Genomic DNA, 25,217 nt, shown 5'->3' on the forward strand with positions numbered 1-25,217 from the left:
ACTATGCTGAGCCTGCTGGACGCCTTCTCAGGGTATCATCAGGTATTCATGGCCGAAGAAGACATGCCTAAGTGCGCATTCATCACCGGTAACGGCACATACATGTATAAAATGATGTCGTTCGGTTTGAAGAACACCGGCGCAACTTACACAAGACTGGTGGACAAAGTGTTCCAAAATAAAAAAGGGCGAAACATTGAAGCTTACGTCGACGATGCTATTGTAAAAAGCAAGTCTGACAGCAAGCACTTAGCCGATTTACACGAGACATTTTGTTCACTAAGGAAGTATAGGATGAAGCTCAACCCAAAGAAATGCAACTTCGGTGTCCGGGCCGACAAGTTCCTCGGCGTGCTTGTCAGCGCAAGGGGAATTGATGCCAATCCAGAGAAAGTCCAAGCAATATTGGACCTACCGTAGCCGAGGAATCGAAAAGAGGTTATGACGCTGACCGGGAGAATGGCGGCCCTTGCCCGTTTCATCTCTCGGTCAGCCGATAAGAGCACACCGTTCTTTACAGTTTTGAAGGGAAATAAGGATTTCAGCTGGGGGGAGCAACAAAGCACAGCTTTCGGGCAACTGAAAGCTCACCTTCGACACTCGCCGACCCCCGTCCCGGCCGATCTTTGGGGAGACGCTATACCTATACTTAGCGATTACCTCGGCCACGGTCGGTCCGTAATTGTCGGGAAGAAAACAAGCAAAGACAGACCAATTTACTTTATCAGCCACACACTGCTGGCCGCCGAGAGAAACTACCCACTGATTGAAAAAGCAGCCTTCGCTGTCGTCGTTGCCACAAGGAAGTTAAAACCCTACTTCGACGCACATCCCGTGACGGTCTTAACCGACCAGCCGTTGGAGAAAGCCCTAGAAAAATTCAAAAAATCAGGCAGACTTATCAAATGGGCAGTGGAACTCTCCGGCTACGGCATTCAGTATAAACCGAGGCCTTCGATAAAGGGGCAAGCGCTGGCAGACTTCTTGGCCGAGTGCACATATCAGGAAGAATCACGTCCCGACATCCTTATCATCAGCCCAAACTGGGACGAGTTTGAGTATGCCTTGAAGTTTACCTTCTCGGCCTCAAATAACGAATCCGAATACGAGGCGGTGATAACTGGAGTCGAGTTAGCTAGAGCTGCCGGGGCGGAACACATCATTTTGAAAACAGACTCGCTCTTGGTGACTAATCAAGTCCGAGGAGAGTATGAGACTCGAGACGACGGGATGACAAGGTACCTGGAAAAGGTAAAAGCCGACACTTCAAAATTGAAATCTTTCCAGATACATTGCATTCCCAGGTCTGAGAACAACCGAGCCGACGCGCTCTCTCAAAACTTGCCGGTTCAACCATCAAGAATGTCGGTCGAACCGTGCTGGTGGACATCAGGAATGCTAAAAGCATTACTGAAACCGTCGGCATGGTGGGCGACATAGAGGCCGAGACGACGTGGATGACTCCGATAATGAAGTATAAACTGACAAATGAGTTACCAGAGGATCGCAGTCTCTCGCAGAAGATAAAGAGGATCGCAGCAAGGTACTTGGTGTTTGAAGGAGAATTATACAGGAGGTCCGTGATAAGGCCACTCTTGAAATGTGTCGGCCCGGTACGACGCGAGCTAATCTTGACAGAAATTCACGAAGGCATCTGTGGTCATCACATGGGGGCAAGAACACTAGCCCACAAAGCTCTCCGAGCCGGCTACTTCTGCCCACCATGCTTGAGGATTCCGAGAGCCAAAACCAAAAAGTGCAACAACAATCAAATGCATGCTCCGGTGATACATGCACCTTCCGAGAACTCGCAGTACTTAGTCCCCTTTCTTTTGCACAGTGGGGGATGGATCTACTAGGGCCATTTCCAACGGCATCCGGAGGAAGAAAGTACTTGATTGTCGCCGTTGACTACTTCACCAAATGGGTTGAAGCTGTAGCGGTACCTTCGAAGACGACGGCGGCCGTAAGAAAGGTAATCTGGGAAAATGTCATAACTCGTTTTGGGTTACCCCAAGTCATGGTATTTGACCACGGCCGGGAGTTTTGGAGTGACACAATAATGAACTGGTTGGAAGAACTTAGTATCAAATTTGCATACTCCTCCGTCTGCCACCCACAGAGCAACGACGGACAAAGGAGGCGACCAATAAAACAATCCTCAACGGTTTGAAGAAGAAAGTTGAACACCTAAAGGGAAGATGGGCCGATGAACTACCCGGCGTCCTGTGGTCCCTTCGAACCACGGAGAAAGAAGCAACGGGTACAGTCCATTCCACTTAGTCTACGGTCCGAAGCGATCCTCGCGAATTGAAGCGGCGGTGCCGACATTCAGAACGACCACCTTTAACCCGGTTGAAAATGAGGAAGGTCTGAGAACCTCGCTAGACCTGGTCGAAGAAAGCCGAGATACAAAGACGCCTCAACTTGGCGGATACCAAAACCGAATGAGAAGAGCCTACAATCGAAGAGTCCACAAAAGGGACTTAAAAGTAGGGGATCTAGTCCTAATAAAGTCGGCCGCCACCAACAAAGGAAACATTCATGGTAAATTGACGGCCAACTGGGAGGGTCCCTACAAAGTGGTTGAAGAAATGAGGCCGGGTACATACCGGGCGACGGACATGGAGGGTGTGCCTTTGATGAGCCATTGGAACACCGACAACCTCGGAAATACTTTGTATAGCGGCGGAGGTGTCCAAAATTGTTGTTGGCACCCCAACGCGTGTTTATATCTAATGAAGAATCATCCAAGTTTTCCATCAAAGTGTTTATCCTCCCCCCCCCCAGTAGTCATATCGAGGTAGACGCCACGGCCCAAGCCGGCGATCACCCCAAGAAGTAGACGCCACGGCGATCACTACCACGCGATTGATACTCGCGAAAGCGACCAACATGCCTTAGGAACGTATAAGTACAGTTGAGACGCAATTCTAGCCGCCTCGGCCAACCGAAGGCCTGGCAGAGGAAGCGATCAATATGTCTACAGATACGAACGCTGTCGAGCCGTAACCTCTAACCGCCTCGGCCAACCGAAGGCCTGGCAGGGGACACAACGGTCGATACGCTAACATGTTCACATGTTTAAAAAAACGTTAAGCACAGTTGAGATACGCATTCTAGCTGCCTCGGCCAGGCCAAAGGTAAAAACGAAAAAAGCGCTCAATTAATAACGTAAGAAGACAAGTGAAGGATTGTGATCAAAGCCCCGGCCAAGCCGAGGGCCAATAAACAAGCTTTATTGAAAATGATTACAAGTAAGGAGAATGCAGACGACGACCGTCCCCATAGGGATAGCCTAAACACTACCTACCAAAGTTTACAAAAAAGGAACAGCAAAAGGGTACAGACATATGACATGAAGTGCCAAAAGATGGCAGGGAGGAAAGGCTTAATAATTGGCCCCCGAACAGCTAAAGCTATCCGAGATGCCGGGTGAATCTGGTGACGACCGCCCATCTCCCTATGCCTGTTGCTGGTCGCCACCGGCGACATCAGCAGCAGCAACGGCATCACCATCGGTGGGCGACCCAGAGTCCAACTTGGCAGCTTCAGCTTCAGCTGCCCTTGCCCTCTCAGCTTCCTCCTTGGCCGCCTTCGCCTTTTCAGCATGGGCCGCCTTCTCCGCGGCCTCCTCTTCCTCCTTCTTCACCCTTGCCTCCTCCGCAGCCTTCTCCTCCGCGGCCTTCGCCTTAGCATCAAGCTTGTCATCAAACAGCTCGTCAAATCTCTGCCACGGGAAGGAGCCATCCGGAAAGAGCTCCCCGATCACTTCCCTAGCGGCTTCTTCGGCCAGGTCCCGGTATTGGGCGCACATGTTAGGGAGGATGACGCTTTGGAGCGTCTCAATGTCCAACTCCCTCTGGGCGATGATAGCCCTCGTATTCTGAACCACCTTCCCCTGGGCCTTAAACATAGACTTCCATTCGTCCCTCTTCTTAGCAGTGAAGTCGACGATGGCCTGAAGCTTGTCACGCTCCTCCAGCAGCTTAGCGGCTTCAGCCCCTGCAGCCTCAACCTTGGCTCTCTCAGCAAGGACCGCCTTTTCAGCGTCCTCCCTAAGTTTTCGCTCAGCAAGGACCGCCTTTTCAGCCTCAGCCTTGGCCCTCTCAGCTTCCTTCTTCGCAGCAGCGAGCTCAAGCCTGAGCCGCTCAAGCTGTGGGGCAACTTCAGCCATGACCTTTTCTTGCTCCATAATATGAGCACCGGCCACATCAGCCCACTTCGCCAACATCCTGGACAAACTTAGGCCCTCCGACCTAATCTGGGCGGGGGTAGGCTTCAGGAAGGAGGAGACGACGGTGGCATCTTTACCACCCGTCTGCGCAGGTCGCTTCTCGGACGCCGTTCGAGGGGACTCGGTAGACGGCGGCGGTTGATCTACAAAAAATTCAATCAAAGCATCCATGTCAACATTCATGGACATACCGAGAGCTGTCATCGAACGCCTAATGAACCGCTAAGTCCGAGCCACAGGTTAGATCTGTACCAGGCTTGGCCTTCTTGGCCGGAGGACCCATTTCTTTGCCGGCCTCGGTAGCAGTAGCAGCAGTAGTAGCAGCAGTCTCTTTTCTCTTGCGTAAGAGAGGAGATTCCTCTGCCAATGTGACCTCCTCCTCGGTAATATCGACGATCTCCACCGTCTCCTTTTGGACTGAAGGGATTGGAGGTGGAACTTAAGTTGACGCCGTCGCCGCCGAAGACATTGTTTTTCGCTTTCGGCGCGGTATGTTACCAGCAACCTTCGCCTGGGCCGCCGTCGTATCTAGGGCCTTCAACTGCTGGTCCATAAGGTCGTTTGGCGCCGGTCTGCGATCACGTGTATCGGCCTTCGGATGCATCTCAACAACGTTCTTTTCCTTGTCAAGTCCCATCTTCTTGAGGATTTCCTCAGACAGATCCGGGCCAAAACGGTCTGTAAAAGAAACGAAGCAAGAGTTAAATAAAAGAAATAAATCAAGGTTCAAAAAACAGAAGCATCAAAAGTAGAGATGGGCCTCACACCGACCCCACTCACCCTGTGCTAGGGCCGGTATGAGGCCGACGTGGCAGAGCGGCTCATCTTGAAGAATGATCTGCGTCGGGGGCATCCATCCCTTCGGCGACCCATCCTTATCAGTCTCGAACAGCTTCATTGCCCGCCGTTCGTCCGCATTAAGATGGACCTTCAAGGCGTCCATCTTAAGCTTATGCCGGGAGACATATTTCTCACGCTCCCCTTTGCTCTCGCACCGCAAATTGACGCGGTGCTGGAAGGACCGAGGCAGTGGATAATCCCCGGGAACCTCAACATATACCCACCGTTTCTTTCAGTCCTTGCAGGAAGTGAGCTTGGGGACGGTGATATAACCTGGCTCGGTCTGTATGCTATACCACCCCTTGCCACCTTGAACATTCATTCGAAGGTGATGAAGCCGGCGGAATAGGTTCACCGTTGGGGCCTCCCCCTTAAACTGGCATAGCCACACAAAGCCAACAATCGTCCGGATGGCCAACGGATGCAACTGTGCCACATCAACGTTCATTGCTTGAATTATGGCAGCAACGTATACATTGAGAGGAAACCGGAGCCCATACTCCAGGTGTCTCATGTATACGCCGATACAACCCGGGGGAGGGCAACAGACGGCCTGACCCTCTTTAGGAATAACAATCCTATACTCCCTGCCGAAGGAGAAGTGATGTTCAAAAAAATCAGGACCAGAACAACTGGCGAACTTATTGGTCCAAGCACGATCAGGGCCGATCTTACAGGCGTCGCCGTGGTCCAGGATTTGCGGCCTATCCTCATCAGGATGAGTCCTTTCCTCATCATCACCGTCATCATCACCATCATCATCAGAGAAACCATCCAAATACTGATCGTCAACCTCAGGAGAAGGAGACCTAGGGCCCCCAGACCTTATCGGGATGGAGGCCAGTGCCTCCTCCTCATCAAGGCGCGACGGGGAACCCTCCGGCGCAGGATTACTAGGTTCGACATCAGCAGAAGACATGTTCACAAAAAAAAATTAACAATTAAAAGTTGGAAAATTTGTTTGTTTACCTTGGGAAGAGTGTTACGCCGAGTAACGCTTCAAAGACTAGAGAGAAGTTTCGTCAAAGAAAACTAAGCGAAAAGAAGAAAATTTTTTGAGAGAATGAATTTGGAAGGCCAAATTCAGGGGCTAACTGCCCTATTTATAGGGCAAATCCCACTCAGTCCGACCAATCAGGGCAAAGCCCATGAAGCGTCAACCAATCAACAACGAAACACGTGTCAAGCATGCAGACACAGAATGTCAATCGTCACAACAGTTACCAATCTTCTTTGACACGCTACTTGGCGGAATGCCAATCGACGTATCTTCTTCAACACGCTCCTTATTATCTACTTGCCAAACGGCCCGCTGACTCAACCAAGCTTAGCAGCACCGGCTGGGGGCAATCAAAAGCACACGGCACTCACAACCTCGATCTCGGCCAGCGCCATTTTCTTTCCCACATTTGATGCCCTTTACACATCCATGTGTAGGGGGGGATACGGTACGGCCTAAGCAGAACCAAGCCGAGGTAGAAGAAGCCGGGGCAGAAATTTTTACTTGCGCAGAATACGCTCAACACTCATCGAAGGTCCATACCACGGCATAGACTACGCTGGGGGCAAATTGATGGGGCATATTCTGCACCCGCTGACCGGGTCAACATATTGAGCAAGGTCAAAGATATCCAAAGCAAGTCAACACCTTGGACAGTCTAGCCGACGCAGCCTGTCGGCCTGTCACCTGGGTCTCGGCCAGACAACTAGCCAGCCGGGACGCATATCCGCGTACTCATATCCAAGACCCCTCGGCATGGAGTCAACAGGGCCCGCCGGCCTGCCATGGGTCCCTCGGCCGAGGGTAGAACAGACTTTCCACCTACTACGCCACTTGGCCCACTTGGCCACTACGTGACAAAAGGTGAAAGTCTATAAATACTCCACTTCTCTCATTGAGAAGGGGATCCACAATCAAACCTAAAACTCACTATTCATCTGGTATAAACTCCCTTATCTCTCTACAATATACTTTGTCAAGTAACACACAACTTAATCCATTTAAGTTTACTGACTTGAGCGTCGGAGTGAGTACGCTCGGTGCAAAGCCGAGCCCTCAGTTTGTTCATCGTTTCAGGAGAGACCGAAAGGAAGAGTCAAGGCAAGGAAAGACATCATTTCACCAAGCTTATGTGGTAAACAAATCTGCTCCGGAATCTACACCCGGAACAATAACCTTATGAGCTAGTAGTGCTATCAAATTTCTAACCGTCTTGTGCAATTTGGTCCATCAGTCATACTAACATAGGATCAAAGCGGCATTTGCTACAATTTCTCTTAATATGACCCTTAATGGTCAATATAAACAAGTAGCAGAGTAAATAACTGAAAACTTTAAATTTGAACTTTATTTGCATGCAACCTTAAACCAAATACCCTAAAAAATATTGTCATATAAGCAATGTTATAATTACAAACTCCCAATGAAACTGAATATACTACAGTGGTATAACACCCATACGAGCTTTGTGCTCTAGAAAAACCTTGGGCGGTATACCCTTGGTGATCAGCGGATCCCCAACCATGGAGTTTGTACCAATATGCTCTAAAAACGATCGACCACTCTGCACTCTTTCCTTCACAACTCTAAACTTGACATCATTATGTTTCGATTTTTTCAAGCTCTTATTGTTGTTATAATACAATACGCAAATTTATTGTCACATAGCATCCAGAGTGGCTTGTCCATGCCATTCACTATGTGTAGTTCCGTGACAAAATTCCTTAACCATAATGCTTGATTAGATGCCTCATAACAAGCTATGAATTCTCTTCCATGGTGGAAGTAGCCGTAATTGATTGTTTAACACTTTTTCCAAGACACAGCTCCACCAGCCATTAGAAAAATATATCCTGATGTGGATTTCAAGCTGTCTTGGCATCGCGCAAAATTAGAGTCGGAATACCCAATGACCTTATGCTGATCTGACCTCTTGTAAGTAAGCATGTAATCTTTTGTTCTTCTGAGGTATCGCAAAACCCTCTTGACCGCTTTCCTTTGATCAATTCCCGGATTGCTGAGATATCTTCCTAACATCCTAACTATGTATATAATGTCAAGTCTTGTACAAACCTGTGCATACATCAAACTCCCTACAGCCAAGGCATAAGGGATATTCTTCATTACTTAGTTTCAAACTCATTCTTTAGTCATTGATCAGTGAGTCTGAATTTATCTCCTTTAGCAACACGGGTATCTATCGATTTGTAGTTGATGAGGTATTGCATAACCCTCTTGACCGTGTTTTTCCGCCTCGTGAGTAAACTGAGTGAACTAATAAGATATAAGATACACCTTACAAAGCATAGACCACATATAAGATTACAATTGTTATTGATATTCGAGAAATTTTGAAAGATTATCAATTAAGATATCTTAATTATTCATAGTACACCTCGCGAGTTCAAAAGAGAGACCAATCTTGTGTATTAGCATTTCAAAACCGCGGCCTAGAGAATGGTTTAGTTAATATATAGGGTTTTTTTTGTCAAACACAACCTTTAAAAAACTTTTTTTCTAAACACCCCCTTTAAAAAAAAAGTTTGTAAATCACAACCTTTAATAATAATTTTTCTGTCAAACACGACATTTTGGCCGGAGTTTGATCACTATAGTCTCGTTGGAAAGGTGAGAGTACAAGCTTTTCAGGGGTTATCAATATGGTGGTGATATGTGGCCTTATGTGGGGTATATTAGTGTGTAAAGTAAGTCTGGTCAAAGAGGGTTGCTCTAAATCTGCGTTCACAACAGGTGGTCATGGGGTTTCTTGTCGGTCTTTTAATGGGTTATGATGCTTTGTTTGGTCTGAAATGTGGCATGTCGGTAGAGGAGAGTGCAAGGTAGGTCGTGGTTGTGTTGTTTGTTGTGGTTGTTGGTTGCAAGTAGTGGTTCAAAAGAAGTGAATTTGAGGTAAAAATAAATCAGAAGAAAGTCAAAGTAAGACATTTTCGTGGGTCAATTTACTCCCTTCGAACCACCACTTACTGTAAACCCAGATTTAGAGCAACCCTTTTTGACCAGCCTTACTTTGCACTCCAATATACCCCACACTAGCTTAGAACCCATGCAAAAATGCACTGGATATATAAATAATTTTTAAAAATAACTTTTATAATTTTATAATTATGAACATTGTGTTAGATTAAATATGGTATAGCATTTTATATGTACAATTTATTTTATTACATGGAAAATGGACATTCTCTCCTCCTCGAATTTGTGAATATCTAGTTGTGTTATTTTTACCGTAATGTAATTTTACATATAGTTGGCGTAAAATTGAATCTATTAAATACGGAGTACAACGAATGACCACGTTGTAATGTACTCCCTCCGGCTTGCTGTTTTCTTCCCATTTCATTATAATACTCCTCACATGTATTAGAGAAACGGGAAGAAAAATAAAAGTCGGAGGGAGTAATTCATAAACTTAGGCCATGTTTTTTCTGACTTATTTTCAGCTCACTTCAGTTCAGCTCAACTCTATTTAGTTCAATTCAGTTCAGTTCAATTCAGTCAGTTCAGCTCAGCTTCATTGAGTTCAGTTCAGCTCCACTAATTTCAGCCCATTTCGATTCTACTCATCTTAAACTTAATAATTTTTATTAATATTATTATTTTTATTATTATTAATAATATTATTTAATATTATTATATTAATTAATCATAGTCGTTATTGTTATTATAATAAACATTATGATTATTGAAATCAATAATATTCATATTAATATAAATACTACTATTACTAACATTATTATTATTATGAATATTGTTCCGGGTGTAATTCCAGAGCAAGTATTGTTACCACCCTTGGCTTGTAGAATGATGTCTTGGGTTGGATTCCTCACGTCTCTATCGTTCCTCTCGGCCTATCCTGCAACAATGAATGAACTGAGGGCTTGGCTTTGTGCCAAGCGTACTCACTCCGACGCTCAAGTCAGTGAACTTAGAGAGATAAGTTGCGTGTTACTTGGCTAAGTATATTGTAGAGAGATAAGGAAGATATTACCAGATGAATAGTGATTCTTAGGTTAATTGTTGGATCCTTTCCTCAATGAGGATTGAGGAGTATTTATAGACTTTCACCTTTTGTCACGTAGTGGCCAAGTGGCCAAGTGGTTAGCAGGTGGAAAGACCGTTCTACCCTCGGCCGATGGACCTATGGCAGGCCGGCCGAGGGTCTTGGATATGAGTACGCGGATATGTGTCCCGGCTGGCTGGTTGTCAGGCCGAGACCCCAGGTGACAGGCCGATGGGTTGCATCGGCTAGACTGTCTAAGTCGTTGACTTATTGTGGATATCTTTGACCTTACTCAATATGTTGACTTGGTCAGCGGTGCAGAATATGCCCCATCAATTTGCCCCCAGCGTAGTCTATGCCGTTGTATGGGCTCCGATGTATGCTGAGCGTATATTCTGCGAAAGTGATTTCTGAAATTTTTCTGTATCGGCTTCTTCTATCTCGGCCTGGTTCTTATTAGGCCGTACCATATATATCCCCCCTCCGCATGGATGCGTAAAGGGCATCCGATGTGGAAGAGAAAGTGACGCTGGCCGAGACCAGGGTTGAGAGTGCCGGTTGCTTTTGATTGCCCCCAGGCCGGTGCTCCATAGCATGGTTGATCTTGTGGCCGGCGGAGAGCAGATACCTAGGAATTTGTTGAGGAAGATGAATAGGCAGAGATATGAAAGGGCGTGTTGAAGACGCTTGATCACTGTTGCGTTGATTGACGTTTAACTGTTGCGACGATTGACGTTGCATGTCCGACACGTGTCTGCTTGCTGATTGGCTGACGCTTCATGGGCTGTTCTCTGATTGATCCTTCTTTATGGGCTTTTTTTTTCTATAAATAGGGCAGTTGTTCCGCGAAATTGGCCACCAATTTCATTCTCCCAAAATTTTCCTCTCTAAACTTTCAAGGGTTTCTTTTTCTAACTTTCAGAGTTGTTAATCCGGCGAGCGTTTTTCTTCAAGGTAAACAAACAAAATTCCTTTCTTATTTTGTTAAATAATCATTGCCATTATGTCTTCTGCTGACGCTGGGACTAGCACTCCTGCGCCGGGGGGATCCCCGTCGCGTCTTGATGAGGAGGAGAAACCAGACGCCATCCCGATGAGGTCTGGGGGCCCGAGGTCTCCTTCTCCTGAAGTTGATCCTCGATTTTTGGAGGAATGGGATGACGATGATGAAGTCGATGACGACGCAGACGATTTTGGTGGTGATGCTGAAAAGGCTCGTCCTAATGAGGAGAGGCAGTACGTTATGGATCACGGCGACGCCTGTAAGGTCCGCCTTGACCGTGCTTGGACCCATAAGCTCGCCAGTTGTTCCGGCGAGAAATTTTTCGAGGGCCATTTTTTATTTAGCAGGGGATATAAGATTGTTATCCCTGAGGAGGGTCAGGCCGTCTGTTGCCCTCCGCCGGGCTACACCGGCGTATACATGCGGCACTTGGAGTACGGGCTCCGGTTTCCGCTGAATGAGTACGTTATGGCCATTATTAGGGCCATGAACGTTGTTGTTGCCCAACTGCACCCGTTGGCTGTGAGGACCATAGTCGGCTTTGTCTGGCTTTGTCTCTTCAAGGGAGAGGCCCAAACGGTGAATTTATTCCGCCGGCTTCACTCACTCCGGCCATCAATCTCTGGCCGCGTCGGATGGTACAGTGTGAAAACGGAGCAGGGTTATGTCTCTGTTGACAAGCTTTCTTCCTGCAAGGGCTGGCAAGGTCGGTGGGTGTATGTTAAGGTGCCGGATGACTACCCGCTGCCCCGCTCCTTTCAGCACCAAGTTAATTTGCGGTGTGAAACTAAGGCGGAGCACGACAGATGGGTCACCCGGAAGAAGCTCAAGATGGATGCCGGCAAGGTCCTTCTTAAGGAGGATGAGAAGCTGGCGATGAGGCTCTTCGAGGCGGACAAGAGTGGGGTGCCGAAAAGATGGATTCCCCCAACGCAGATCATCCTCCAGGATGAGCCGCTCTGTCATGTCGGCCTCATACCGGCCCTAACACAGGGTGAGTGGGGTCGGTGCGAGGCCTGTCGCCGCTCTCAATGTTCCTGTTTCTCGAGTTTCGATTTATTTCTTCTATTTAATTCTTGCTTTGTTTCCTTCGCAGACCACTTTGGACCGGACCTGTCTGAGAATATTCTCCGGAGAATGGGGCTGCACAAAGATAAAACCGTTGCTAACTTGCACCCCAAGGCTCTTGCCCATGATCGCAGGACGTCGCCGAATGATCTCATGGATCAACGGCTGAGGAGCTTGAATGTGGTGGAGGCCCAGGCGAAGGTTGTTAATAACATGCCGCGCCATACGCGAAAAACAAAGTCTTCGGCGGCGATGGCGTCGACATCAGTTCCACCTCCTACTCCCCCTGTTTAGAAGGCAACGGTGGAGATCGTTGATATCACCAATGGGGAGGACTCTGACGAGGAGGGGCCTCCCCTTGTCCGTAAGAGGAAGGGGACAGCCTCTACCGCTGTCGCTGCTTCTGCTACTGGCGAGGAAATGCGTCCTTCGGCCAAGAAGGCCAGGCATGGTACTGATCTACTCTGTGGCTCAGATTCGGCCGACTCATTAGGCACTGCTGATTACGGGTTTTTCGGCATGTCTGTATGTTGATACTGATGCTTTCGTTTAAATTTTGCAGATCACCCGCCGTCGGCCGTCGCTCTTAATGAGCAGCAAGTGGAGGAGAGACCCGCGCAGGCTGGTGATCATAACGTCACCGTTGACTCTTCATCCCAGAAGGCTTCCCCCTCCCGACTGCAGGCTGGTGATCGAAACGTCACCACCGACTCTTCATCCCAGAAGGTTTCCCCCTCCCAACTGCAGGCTGGTGATCGAAACGTCACCACCGACTCTTCATCCCAGAAGGTTTCCTCCACCCGGCTTGTAGCGGAAAGCGCGAGGTTGATCGAGGAGCTGGCGAGATGGAACGAGCTGACCGGTGCTCGTATTATAGAGCAGGAGAAGGCCGTGGCTCGGTCCGCTTTTGAGCTTGATGCCACTAGGAAGGTGGCCACGAAGGCGAAGCTGGATCTCCTCAATGAGCAGAGGCTTGGGGTAGATGTTGAGAAAGCGCTCTTGGCTGAGAGGAAGCTCAGGGAGGACGCTGAAAAGGAGGTCCTTGCTGAGAGAGCCAAGGCCGAGGCTGCTGCGGCCGAAGTTGCAAAGTTGCTGGATAAGTGTGACCTTGTTCAGAGGCATGCCGACCTTTATCTTCAAAGAGAGGAATGAATTCGGGGCAGATTTCAGATCCAGGGGAAGGTGATTCGGAGCAAGGAGGCCATTATTAGACAAAAGGAGGACGACATTGAGATGCTCCAAACCGAAATGCTCCCTAACATGTGCACCGAGTTCCGGGATCTGGCCGAAGAAGCTGCCAGGGAAGTGATTGAGGAGCTCTTCCCTCTTCCTGGTTCCTTTCCGTGGGGCAAATTTGACGAGCTGTTTGACGATAAGCTCGAAGCCAAGGAGAAGGCCGTGGAGGAGAAGGCCAAGGAGGCGGTGAGGGTGAAGATAGAAAAAGAGGCGGCCGCGGAGAGTGCAGCCCTTGCTGAGAAGACTAAGGCGGCCAAGGAGGAAGCCGTGTGGGCAAGGGCAGCTGATGCTGCCGAGGCTCAGGCTGAGGCTGCTAAGAACGCCGCTGGGCTGCCCATCGAAGAAGATGCTGCTACTGCTGCTGATGGCGAGCAGCAACAAGCATAGGGAGACGGGCGGTCGTCACCAGGCTCGCCCGGCGTCTCGGATAGCTTCAGCTGTTCGGGAGCCAATTATTAAGCCTTCCCTCCCTGCCACTTTTGGCGCTTCATATGATACCTGTAATCTTTTGTTTTTCTTTTCCTTGTATTTTGTACAACTTTGGTAGGTTGTGTTTTGGCTTATCCTTATGGGGACGGCCGTCGTCTGTATTCTCCTCACTTGTAACTTATCATTTTTAACAAGAGTTCGTTTCTTTTGTCTTCGGCTTGGCCGAGGTCTTTACCTCACTTTGAGTCTCCTTGCGCTAATAGTTGAGCGTATCAACTGTACTTAGCGTCTTCACTTTGCCTCTGGCTTGGCCGAGGTCTTTTCTTCACTTTGAGTCTCCTTGCGCTAATAGTTGAGCGTATCAACTGTACTTAGCGTCTTCACTTTGCCTCTGGCTTGGCCGAGGCAGTCTAGAGTGCGCATCCCAACTGTTTAAACGCTTTTAAGGCGTTTTGATCGTTTCTGCGAGTACCAACTGCGCTGGCTGTAACCGCCGCGGCGCCTGCTTCCTGAGGCTGATTGCCGCTCTTGTTGGTGTGACGTGTGAGCCAGCGTCTGCTTATTGGTAATGACGGCCGCTCTTGTCGGTGTGACAGTGTGAGCTGGCGTCTTGTCTCTTGATGACGGCCGTGGCGTCTACCACTTGGAGTGACTGCGACGGCGTCTACCTCTTGGGGTGACCGCCGTGGCGTCTACTACTTGGGGTGACTGCGACGACGCGCTGCTTCTTCATGGAGACTAGCCGCTCTTGTCGGTGTGGCGATGTGTGAGCTGGCGTCTTATCTCTTGATGACGGCCGTGGCGTCTACCACTTGAGTGACTGCGACGGCGTCTACCTCTTGGGGTGACTGCCAGGGCGTCTACTACTTGGGGTGACTGCGACGGCGCCTGCTTCTTCATGGAGACTGCCGCTCTTGTCGGTGTGACAGTGTGAGCTGTCGTCTTATCTCTTGATGACGGCCGTGGCGTCTACCACTTGGAGTGACTGCGACGGCGTCTACCTCTTGGGGTGACTGCCGTGGCGTCTACTACTTGGGGTGACTGCGACGGCGCCTGCTTCTTCATGGAGACTGCCGCTCTTGTCGGTGTGACAGTGTGAGCTGGCGTCTTATCTCTTGATGATGGCCGTGGCGTCTACCACTTGGGGTGACTGCGACGGCGCCTGCTTCTTCATGGAGACTGCCGCTCTTGTCGGTGTGACAGTGTGAGCTGTCGTCTTATCTCTTGATGACGGCCGTGGCGTCTACCACTTGGAGTGACTGCGACGGCGTCTACCTCTTGGGGTGACTGCCGTGGCGTCTACTACTTGGGGTGACTGCGACGGCGCCTGCTTCTTCATGGAGACTGCCGCTCTTGTCGGTGTGACATGTGAGTGGCGTCTTATCTCTTGATGATGGCCGTGGCGTCTACCACTTGGAGTGACTGCGACGGCGTCTACCTCTTGGGGTGATCGCCGTGGCGTCTACTACTTGGGTGACTATCGACGGCGCGCTTTCTTCATGGAGACTCGCCGCTCTTGTCGGTGTGACAAAGTGTGAGTGGCGTCCTATCTCTTGATGACGGCCGTGGTGTCTACCACTTGGAGTGATCTGCGACGGCGTCTACCTCTTGGGGTGATCGCTAGTGGCGTCTACTACTTGGGGTGACCGTGACGGCGCTGCTTCTTCATGGAGACTGCCGCTCTTGTCGGTGTGACAGTGTGAGCTGGCGTCTTCTTCCTCTTAATAACTGATGGGAAAAAATGGACACTTTGATGGAAGACTTGGACGATTTTTCATTAGGTATAAACATGCGTTGGGGTGCCCACAGTTATTTTGGACACCTCCGCCGCTACATAAATTTTTTCCGAGATTACCAACGTCCTAATGGCTCATCACAGCACACCTTCCCGATCACCGCTAGTTGCATCCATGAGGTCGCCTTCCGTGTAAGGACGGACTTTTCCCTTTCTCTGACTTCTTTGCCACTTTGAGGGATTGCATGTTGCATCCTCTGGCAGCTATCTGGACGTTGACCACCTCGTCCTTCTCGTCCTTGGAGACGAGCTTATGCGCTTCCCCCCGGTCCGAGACATACATCAGTGTCAGGGCCTGGATTGACATTACCGCGTCAGCCTCGCTCAGAGTGACGCGGCCTATGAGAACGTTGTAGGCGGACGAGCCGTCAATGACCACGAACTCGGCTAGGACATTCTTGGCCGCATTCCCTTCGCCGAACATCATAGGCAGTCTGACTGACCCCAGTGGTACCAGGCCGGCCCCGGAAAAGCTGTATAGTGGATTGGTGCAGGGGCTTAAATCCTTGACTTTCAGACCGAGGCTGAGGAAGCACTCCCTGAACATGATGTTCGTGTAGGCGCCTGTGTCAATCAGACACCTCTTGACCAGGTGGTTGGATATGTCCAAATTGACTACGAGTGGGTCGCTGTGAGGAGCGATGACTCCTTCGTAGTCCTTCCTTCCGATAGTCATATCGGGGATGTTGGAAGTGGGGATCGCTGCGTTGGGCACAAAGTTGATGGCCTGATATAGCTCGTTCAGGTGCCGTTTGTGCCCATGAGCGGACCCTCCGTTCTCGTTGCCTCCGATGACAACGTGAATCACTCCTATCCGTTCGAAGACGGATTTCTTATCTGAACTGCCGGCCTCAGCCTTTTGGCTTTTGGCAACGTACTTGCCGAGGCTCCCCTTCCGGATCGCCTCTTCAATGGCATTCTTCGAGATCTTTGGCGATTGTCGATAAGGTGACCGGTATGGCCGTGGTACTCACAGTACTGACTCGTGTCACCTTCTCCCTTCGGCTTGGGGGGCCTTTCCCACTTCTGGCCCTCGTGCTTGCTCAGGGCGAAGACCTCGGCGGCCGATACGACGAGGGAGGTTTTATCATTATACCGCCTCTGATGGTACGATCCCGAACTCCACCCGGCGCCCGTCGAGTCCTGTTTCTGGCGGTTTATCGACCGTGACTGTTATTGTCACGGCGTCTTTCGCCGACCGTGACCGATCATTGCCACGCGTCCTTCGTCCGGGTTGTCCGCCCCGGCGCTCTTCTTTTCGAGGGCTTGGGCTCGCTAGGGCCTACCCAGGTTTTGTGGTAGTCTTCCACTTTAATGGCTTGATCGACCAATTGTCCGCGGCGTCAAAGGTCGGGCCGCCGCATTTGATAAGCTCGTTTTTTTAGGTCCCCCCTTGGGAGGCCTTTCATCGCCGAAGGGCTCGCCGAGTTCATTGCTCGGCTCACGAATTTGCTTGAACCTTGGCGTCGAACCTCTTCACATAACTCCGGAGAGACTCGCCTCCCTCCCTGTCGATAGTCGGGAGGTCGATGTCTCCACGGCCCTCCTCTTGTTGCAGAATACTTTGGGCTAGGAATGCGTCCTTTAGGTCGGCGTAACGAATACCGACCGTCGGGCAGCGACCCCTTGTACCAACTCTGTGCCATCCCATGCAGTGTCGTTGGGAAGATTCGGCACCAAACCTCATCAGGTTGCTCCCATACTGACATGTGAGACTCGTAAGCCTCGACGTGGTCAGTCGGGTCACCTTCCCCTTTGTATGCTATAGGTGGTAACTTCAGCTTAGTCGGCACCGGAGTATCTAGGACGTAGGCGCTGAGGGGTTGCCTGACCACATGTCGGACGACACGCGGCGATCGGCTCCTCGTGTTCCTAATCCGGCTTCTCTCCTCGTAGTGAGAAGGACTTCTCCTCCGGCTCTGGCGAGTTGGGCTTCTTCTCCAACTCTGACGAGTTGGGCTTCTCTCGCTCCTCCGGGGTGTGCCTCGTTCGTGCCGCGGCGACGCAGTCTTCTCACGAGTGCGAGAAGGACTTAGGTTCACCACGACCACTTTGGGCTCCCCCGGTGTCTTGACAGGTCGGCTTCTCCTCTTGCTCCGTTTAAGTTTCGGGGGTCACATTTTGGGCCCCGGTCTCTGGACGGTTTCCGTCGCTCTTGTCGGCGTGGCTTGTGTGAGCGTACTCCCAATTAGGTCCAGGAGCATCTTCGGTTTTGCTACGTCAACCACATGTCCCATGATGGTGACCTGGTCGGCAGGCAGCGGAGTGTCTGGTATTATTGGCATCCCGTACTCCGGTTGAATCACTTGACCGACGGAGGGTTGCACAACTCCAGATTTGTGGACGGTATCATCTTGGTAGAATTCGGTTTCGTCGGTCACGAATGCCTCTTGTTCTTTCGACATCTTCTTGGCCTTGGGGGTGGGTTTTTGTGTGTATTTTTTGTTTGGGAATGAATGTGACTAGCTTCTAGTGTCTATCCCCACAGACGGCGCCAATTGTTCCAGGTGTAATTCCAGAGCAAGTATTGTTACCACCCTTGGCTTGTAGAATGATGTCTTGGGTTGGATTCCTCACGTCTCTATCGTTCCTCTCGGCCTCTCCTGCAACAATGAACGAACTGAGGGCTTGGCTTTGGGCCAAGCGTACTCACTCCGACGCTCAAGTCAGTGAACTTAGAGAGATAAGTTGCGTGTTACTTGGCTAAGTATATTGTAGAGAGATAAGGAAGATATTACCAGATGAATAGTGATTCTTAGGTTAATTGTTGGATCCTTTCCTCAATGAGGATTGAGGAGTATTTATAGACTTTCACCTTTTGTCACGTAGTGGCCAAGTGGCCAAGTGGTTAGCAGGTGGAAAGACCGTTCTACCCTCGGCCGATGGACCTATGGCAGGCCGGCCGAGGGTCTTGGATATGAGTACGCGGATATGTGTCCCGGCTGGCTGGTTGTCAGGCCGAGACCCCAGGTGACAGGCCGATGGGTTGCATCGGCTAGACTGTCTAAGTCGTTGACTTATTGTGGATATCTTTGACCTTGCTCAATATGTTGACTTGGTCAGCGGTGCAGAATATGCCCCATCAAATATGAATATTAATTAATAATAATATTATTAATAACATTGTTACAATGTTTTAATATTAATAATATTAATACTATTATTGTTAATATTATTAATTTTATTATTAATACGTAATTGCTTTTTCATATACGAACTAACTACTTTTTCACATACACATTTTTATAAACTTTCAATTTAGTAACCTTTTAACCTAAAACCGAACTAAATGAACTCTTAAATCAACATTTTTCTGAAAACTTAATCTAATTGCTCAAATGAGTTAAAATATGGATTCTAATTTACCATTCAATGAAGTAATTTACTTGTTTATCAATTATTAATATTATTTGTTGAGTTTTATAACTTAATCAATCAAATTTTATATGTTTTTTAAATCAGAAATTAGGGGTTTGTTGAGTTTATTATTTAATCAATTAATTAATTTATGATTGATGGCGCTTCATGGTGAGTACCTAATTAATTAATTTAGTTAATTAATTTTATATGTTTTTTAATTATTATTATTTTTATTATTTCAGTTCAGTTTAGCTTTAATCAGATTAGTTCGGTTAAGCTCCATTCAGTTTAACTCAGCTCCCTTCAATTCAGTTCAGTTCAGCTTCATTCAAGTCAGTTGAATTCAGTTCAGCTCTAACAAGCCGAAAAAAACAGGGTCTTAATATCTTAATTTTCTCTTATCCATGCGAAGCCTCAGACATAGTCCGACCCCTTTTGGGATTCGTTTAGAGGTTGTATTTCCTGTTTGAGATCAAACTTCCATTAAGGGCGATAGATGGGACCATTAGTTTAAAGGACACGATTACTGAGTTAAAAAATTGTTTTACAAACTTTTAATGTAAGACGGTTATACATGAGAATTTGCATATTTATTTCACATGTTTGCAAAAGATGTTATATACATATTTGTAAGTAATTAAAAATAATCTCTTCTATAAAATTAAAACCCATTAATTTTGTAAACTAAAACCTACTTTTATATAATCGATACATCATCGTCAACAAAATATCATAAAAATGTTATGTTAATTAAAATAGGGTTTACAGTAATCTGAGTCGATGCGTAGAGCGCCAATTCACAGTATTAACACGGTCAAAACTCGGGTTGAAATCGGTCAAAATTTATTTCGAGCCGATTTTGAGTCGAGCTTGACCAACTCCGGGCCAATCTCAAACTTAGTAGAGCTCGGATTTAAAGCTCGATTAGGCTTTTTTTTTCCTCTTATTATTTAATTTTAGTATGTTGCAATTGTCTTTTTTTACTTTGCTTTTAAATTACAAAGCGTCACTGGTGGTGACATTTGGCGTTGAGCTAGTGACATTTGACCCGTTTTAGTTAAAGTGAGTGAATATTTGGCTCGTCTATAGCTATAGACGGATATGTGCTGTCTATAATGAGAATTTGTGATCCTCAATAGACTAAAACTGAGATTAGACAATTGCAATCATACTTGTAGAACAACCCGTGAAAAATGATGCCCACTTTGCTAAATAAGGAGTGATAAATACACCAAGTCGATTAATACTTGTTAGAAGAAGGCTGAGTTAACAATCTAATTTATCAAATTAATATTTGAATGAATAAAAGACAATACAAAAAATTATATAGAAATGATGATTTGGATGTGTCATGGTTTGGTTTCGCGTAAAAAAAGTACTCTGTAATTAGTACGAGTACTACATAATTGAAAGCATGACAAAAGTGGAATAGAAAGAAAGAAAACGGAAATGGACTTGATTGGCATAGAGAGAGAAACAGTACTCAAGAATTTTCCATGCCCTTAAAAATGTGGATCAATATAAATTCTGTGCATTTCTCAATCTCAATTATTTATTTGCATATATTTAAAATCACCTCACATTATAAAGTAGATATGAATAAGTGATTAGAATTAAGAGAATATTCCGTTCATTTTGCATTTGTCTACGTCGGCTCTTCAACAAGTGTAATGGTTCTGTACAAAGGACAATCATCCAAATTATCCTCTTGTTTTTATCAGGACGGAGCCACTTACTACCATTGCATTTATTGTACACCAATAATTGAGGTGTATAGAGGATATGCAAAACAAACTAAATCTAGCAACATTTTGAGGGAAAAAAAACGATGCTGAATTCGAGAAGTTTTAACATACATAGGCTGAACTTACATAAAGATTGTTTAACATACAGGCTAAGCAAAAGATCAGTTTACATACGATGGCGGAGACGACAGTAGAAGTATTCTCAGTGAAGAACGACGATGCTGAATTCGAGAAGTTGAAGCATGAGTTGGGAAACAAAGAGATAAGGTCGTCTGATCAGGAACTGGTGATGCAAACCACCATCAGGAACTTTACAAAGGGAAATGTACATCCAATCGAGAAGCACTTTTGGCACGGCCGTAATCTGAGTTTTTGGGAGAATGCACTTTGGCCTAATAGCGGTTTCACCGCTACTCAACAAGGCACTCTTCCTTTTTTTTTTTGATAAAAAAGGGGTTAAACCCAAGACCTACAGCGAGTAGGGTCTAAAAAACGAACGCAAAGCAAACAAACAAGGAACAAACTAACAAAACCAGAACAAAGAAAAAGGCTACCATAGCCAAACAACCAGCAACATAAATGAAAATAAAGTGATCATCAAAGCGCAATCCTATTCTTCTTCCAAGCTCTTATCGATTCCCAATTGTTTAGCCAATCCTCCAAAGAATATGGTAACCTTTCCTTCCAAGCTTTAGACCAAACACCAATCCTGAGAAAAACTTTGTTCGTAATATCACTCCAAACGGGCTGTTTTTTCTCAAAGATGGCCTCATTCCTCAATTCCCAGATCATGGTAACAATTGCAATAAAGAACGCAATCCAAAGACGATTCTCAAAGCCAACATAGGGAGACTCCACCCACAAAATAAAAGCATCATCAATCTCATTGGGGCAAACCCACGTCACACCCCAGGTGCCGCAAATATCCGCCCAAATACGCCAAGAAAATTTACAATGCAAGAGCAAATGGCTGACCGTCTCCAAACAATCACGACAAAATATACACGTCATCTCTTCACGACTCAAGCACTTCCATTTCAAAATTCTATCCCTTGTATTTAGTTTTTTCCATAGTATAGCCCACAGAAGAATTTCATAACGTGGAGGCGCAATTCCTAACCAGACATGCTTGAACCAAGGTTTCCCGTCTTCCTGATTGTATTTGAAATTGTAATAGGCATCAACGAAAGAATGAGATGTGAATTTACCTGATTTGTCAAGGGACCAAATAAGGCAGTCGTCTTCATCCCTCAAAGGTTTGAAACCATCAATGATCGAGTTTAGATTGTCCAGTAACGATAGTTCCCATTGAAACATACTCCGCCTCCAAAGAAGCTGCCAGCTCCAAACATCACCATTCCAGGTACCCATCTCAGCCACACTACAACACTTCTGTAGCGACAATGTAAAAAGCCTCGGGAATGCCTGTTTTAAGGACAAATTATCAATCCAGACATCCTCCCAAAATTTAACTGTATTGCCACAACCCACTTGTATTTTAATGCCTTTTTTCGAGACCTCACAAATATGGAGGTTCCACCTAGAGCTGATCATGGGCCGGGCCGGGTTTGGGTCGGGTCCAAGCTTAGAAAACAGCCCAAATGCATGGGCCGGGTCGGGTTGGGCCAAACATTCGGGCCTGTTTTGTCGGCCCAAGCCCAACCGTTTCGGGCTATAGCGGGCTTTCGGGCTATAACGGGCTTTTTGGCCCAAACATAATACATGAAAAATATATATTAAGTTTAAAAACTACGTACATGGTTTGCAACTTGATGAGAAATGTGTTATTATTTTCATATGAGAAATTCAATGTCATAAAATTTGAGTTATAACTAATGACTACTAATGAGAATTGGCAGTAATATGGGAATGAACCAAGCGAGACTGAACTCAACAAATAAGTGTAATTAAGCATGGAGTCGAAGGCAAAGGCCTCGTCTTTTGATTCTGTATATGTCATTTTTTTGATTTACTTCCTTTATATTTGTTTTTAATGGGATGGTGTCAACTACAATGCTGATGGAATCCATTAACTAAGTTAGGTATTGAACTAATTAAATTAAAGAATGAAAGGTGGAAGAGGCCTAGAGGTAAACTGAGTCATGAACATACGTGAACCAAAAAATGCATTTCAGTATTGGGAACTTAAGAAATTAAATCATACTTATGACTTTAGCTTGGAAAGTGAAATGTATATTATTGGGCTGTGTTCAAATTAATATGGGAAGATGAATTAGAAACATGACTACTACTACTATACTACGTATTATGCAGTGGACATCAGATATACTAGCTTTCTTTACAATACTTGGGCCGGGCCGGGCCAAAATTCGGGCTCAAAGCTTGGCCCATACCCGACCCTAAATTGGCATCGGGCCATATGTGGGCCGGGCCTCAGGCTTTTTTGGGCCATATGGAAAGCCCAAGCCCTCAAAAAAATCGGGTTGGGCCGGGTCGGGCCATCGGGCTTGGGCCGTTTGATCAGCTCTAGTTCCCTTCCACCCATTAACAGAGCAAATCGACTTCCATAACCCATATTTGGCCACCTTCTCCTCCCTTCTAAATATACCATCAGGGTTTAGCTCATGTATGGAACAAATGACCTTCTTCCAAAGAGTTTGATGTTCCTGAGAAAAGCGCCACCACCATTTAAACAGCAAGCTTGCGTTTTTAACTTGCAAATCACCAATTCCCAAGCCACCCATCTCCTTTGGCAGTTGAATGACGTCCCATTTTATTAACGGCACAACATTGCTCCTATCAGTATGTCCCCAATAAAATCGTCTTTGAAGATTGATAATCTTTTTCAAGACTCCGCTAGGAATCCGGAAAATTGACATGAAATAGAGAGGCAGCGAGTTAAGAACCGACTTAATAAGAACCACTCTTCCTGCTTTCGAAATTAACCCAATTTTCCAACTAGCTAATCTGCTCTTCACCTTCGCGATCAGAGGCTCCCATGTCGAAATTCTATTTGGACACAAGGCACTCTTCCTCAAGGTGTCAAGTTCGGTTTGGTCTATGCCGATGGTCATGACACAACTGCTCGTAAATTTGTTGTCGCTTTTGACAGCGCTTCTGGCAAGGTATATATATCATATTATCCTCCTAAATATTAACTTCAGCAGTTAATGAATTATACAACTGGTTGTAGAATAATATTTGTACTATAATTCTGTCAATTAGACAATTGACTTTTTTTATAACTAATTTTAACAGGCGTATGCAGAAGCAAGGCCGATTGGGCCGGTTGACTGGAATGTGGTAGAAGTTAAGTTGGGCATGGCCGGAGAAAAGACCGACTACAGTGACCCTATACTTGGAGGCAGGACTGTTGCTGAGATTTCTGGTGTCAATGCATTTGCAACATTCTACAATTAGAGCTAATAATGCTTGTATACTTATAATATGAGTAACGGACATCATCATCTAATGTTACTTATCTACGATAATAATATCCCATAGTATGGATTATAAATAATAGATGCTACTTTCATTTGAGTTTTCAAAATTGTACAAGTTGTGCCATATTTCTCTTACTACAATGCACTTTCGGCCATATTTTACCTCCACCATTTCCCCTCTTCTTATAACTGTTTATTCGGTGGTTCAGATCACGGCTGTCTCTGCCATTTCGGGGGGTTCCGTGCGACTTTGAATGGGTAGATCCCTATTACGAATGGATCATGCTCATTCATTATGGTCATAATTTCCCAATTTACCCTTTTCATTTCAACAAACCACGTTTTTAATTTACTACTCCCTCCATTCTCATATAATATACCCATTTTCCTTATTGGGTCATTTTACTTTGATGAAACTATTTCATTTCTTTCTATTTATGGATCTAAAAATTGACCAAAGTATCTTTATTACCCTTCTATAATACCTAATATGCCACTACTTAACACACCTAAATATTAACCTAATCTAAATTAACCTAATCTATATCACTAATGACTCCCTCCCTTTTTTCCTGATTTCCCATGATATTTCCACATATACTCCTTATCCTCCCTCTCTCTACCCTCATTTATTCAAATCTACCCTCTATATCCTATTTACTGCCCCCTTATATCTCTCTAAATCTTTCTATAAAAAAACCCTAAAATTTCCTATACTTTCCTCCGTCGTTTCTCATCCCCTTTTGATCTCCACCTACCTCTACTTCTCCGCCCATCTTTATTTTCCTTTATCATTCTTAATGTCTACAAATATTCCTAAATCTGAGCCTTCCTATCATTCATCACTGGCTCGTTTGTTATATGTACCCGGGGTTGGTCACGTTGCCCCGGATACGTACTCCGGTTATGGTTCACTTCTAGATTCCGACATTGATGACGACACCGAGGTTACATTATTGGCGTTTTATCTTGAGTCAAATACCGTTATTGTTCCTGATTCTGTCCTTGAGGATGTCCCTAGTTGTGGTGAGAAAATTGGTAATAGTGAAAAAGATGTTGATGCATGTGTCGATGAGAAG

General features: G+C 46.4%; 1 protein-coding gene across 1 annotated transcript in view; it reads left to right on the forward strand.

The window, feature by feature from the left end:
* LOC141606189 (uncharacterized) overlaps window positions 1–24,245 on the forward strand; it is a 31,568-nt gene extending 7,323 nt beyond the window's left edge. The window contains exons 2-4 of the mRNA XM_074425225.1: window positions 20,883–21,156; window positions 23,720–23,820; window positions 23,954–24,245. Coding sequence (XP_074281326.1) covers window positions 20,910–21,156; window positions 23,720–23,820; window positions 23,954–24,115 — 510 coding nt within the window. The 5' untranslated portion in view covers window positions 20,883–20,909 and the 3' untranslated portion in view covers window positions 24,116–24,245. The remainder of the gene's footprint in view (window positions 1–20,882; window positions 21,157–23,719; window positions 23,821–23,953) is intronic.
* The last annotated feature ends 972 nt before the right edge of the window (window positions 24,246–25,217 follow it).

Source organism: Silene latifolia, chromosome 10, assembly GCF_048544455.1.
Source record: "Silene latifolia isolate original U9 population chromosome 10, ASM4854445v1, whole genome shotgun sequence".
In the NCBI taxonomy this organism is placed as follows: domain Eukaryota; kingdom Viridiplantae; phylum Streptophyta; class Magnoliopsida; order Caryophyllales; family Caryophyllaceae; genus Silene; species Silene latifolia.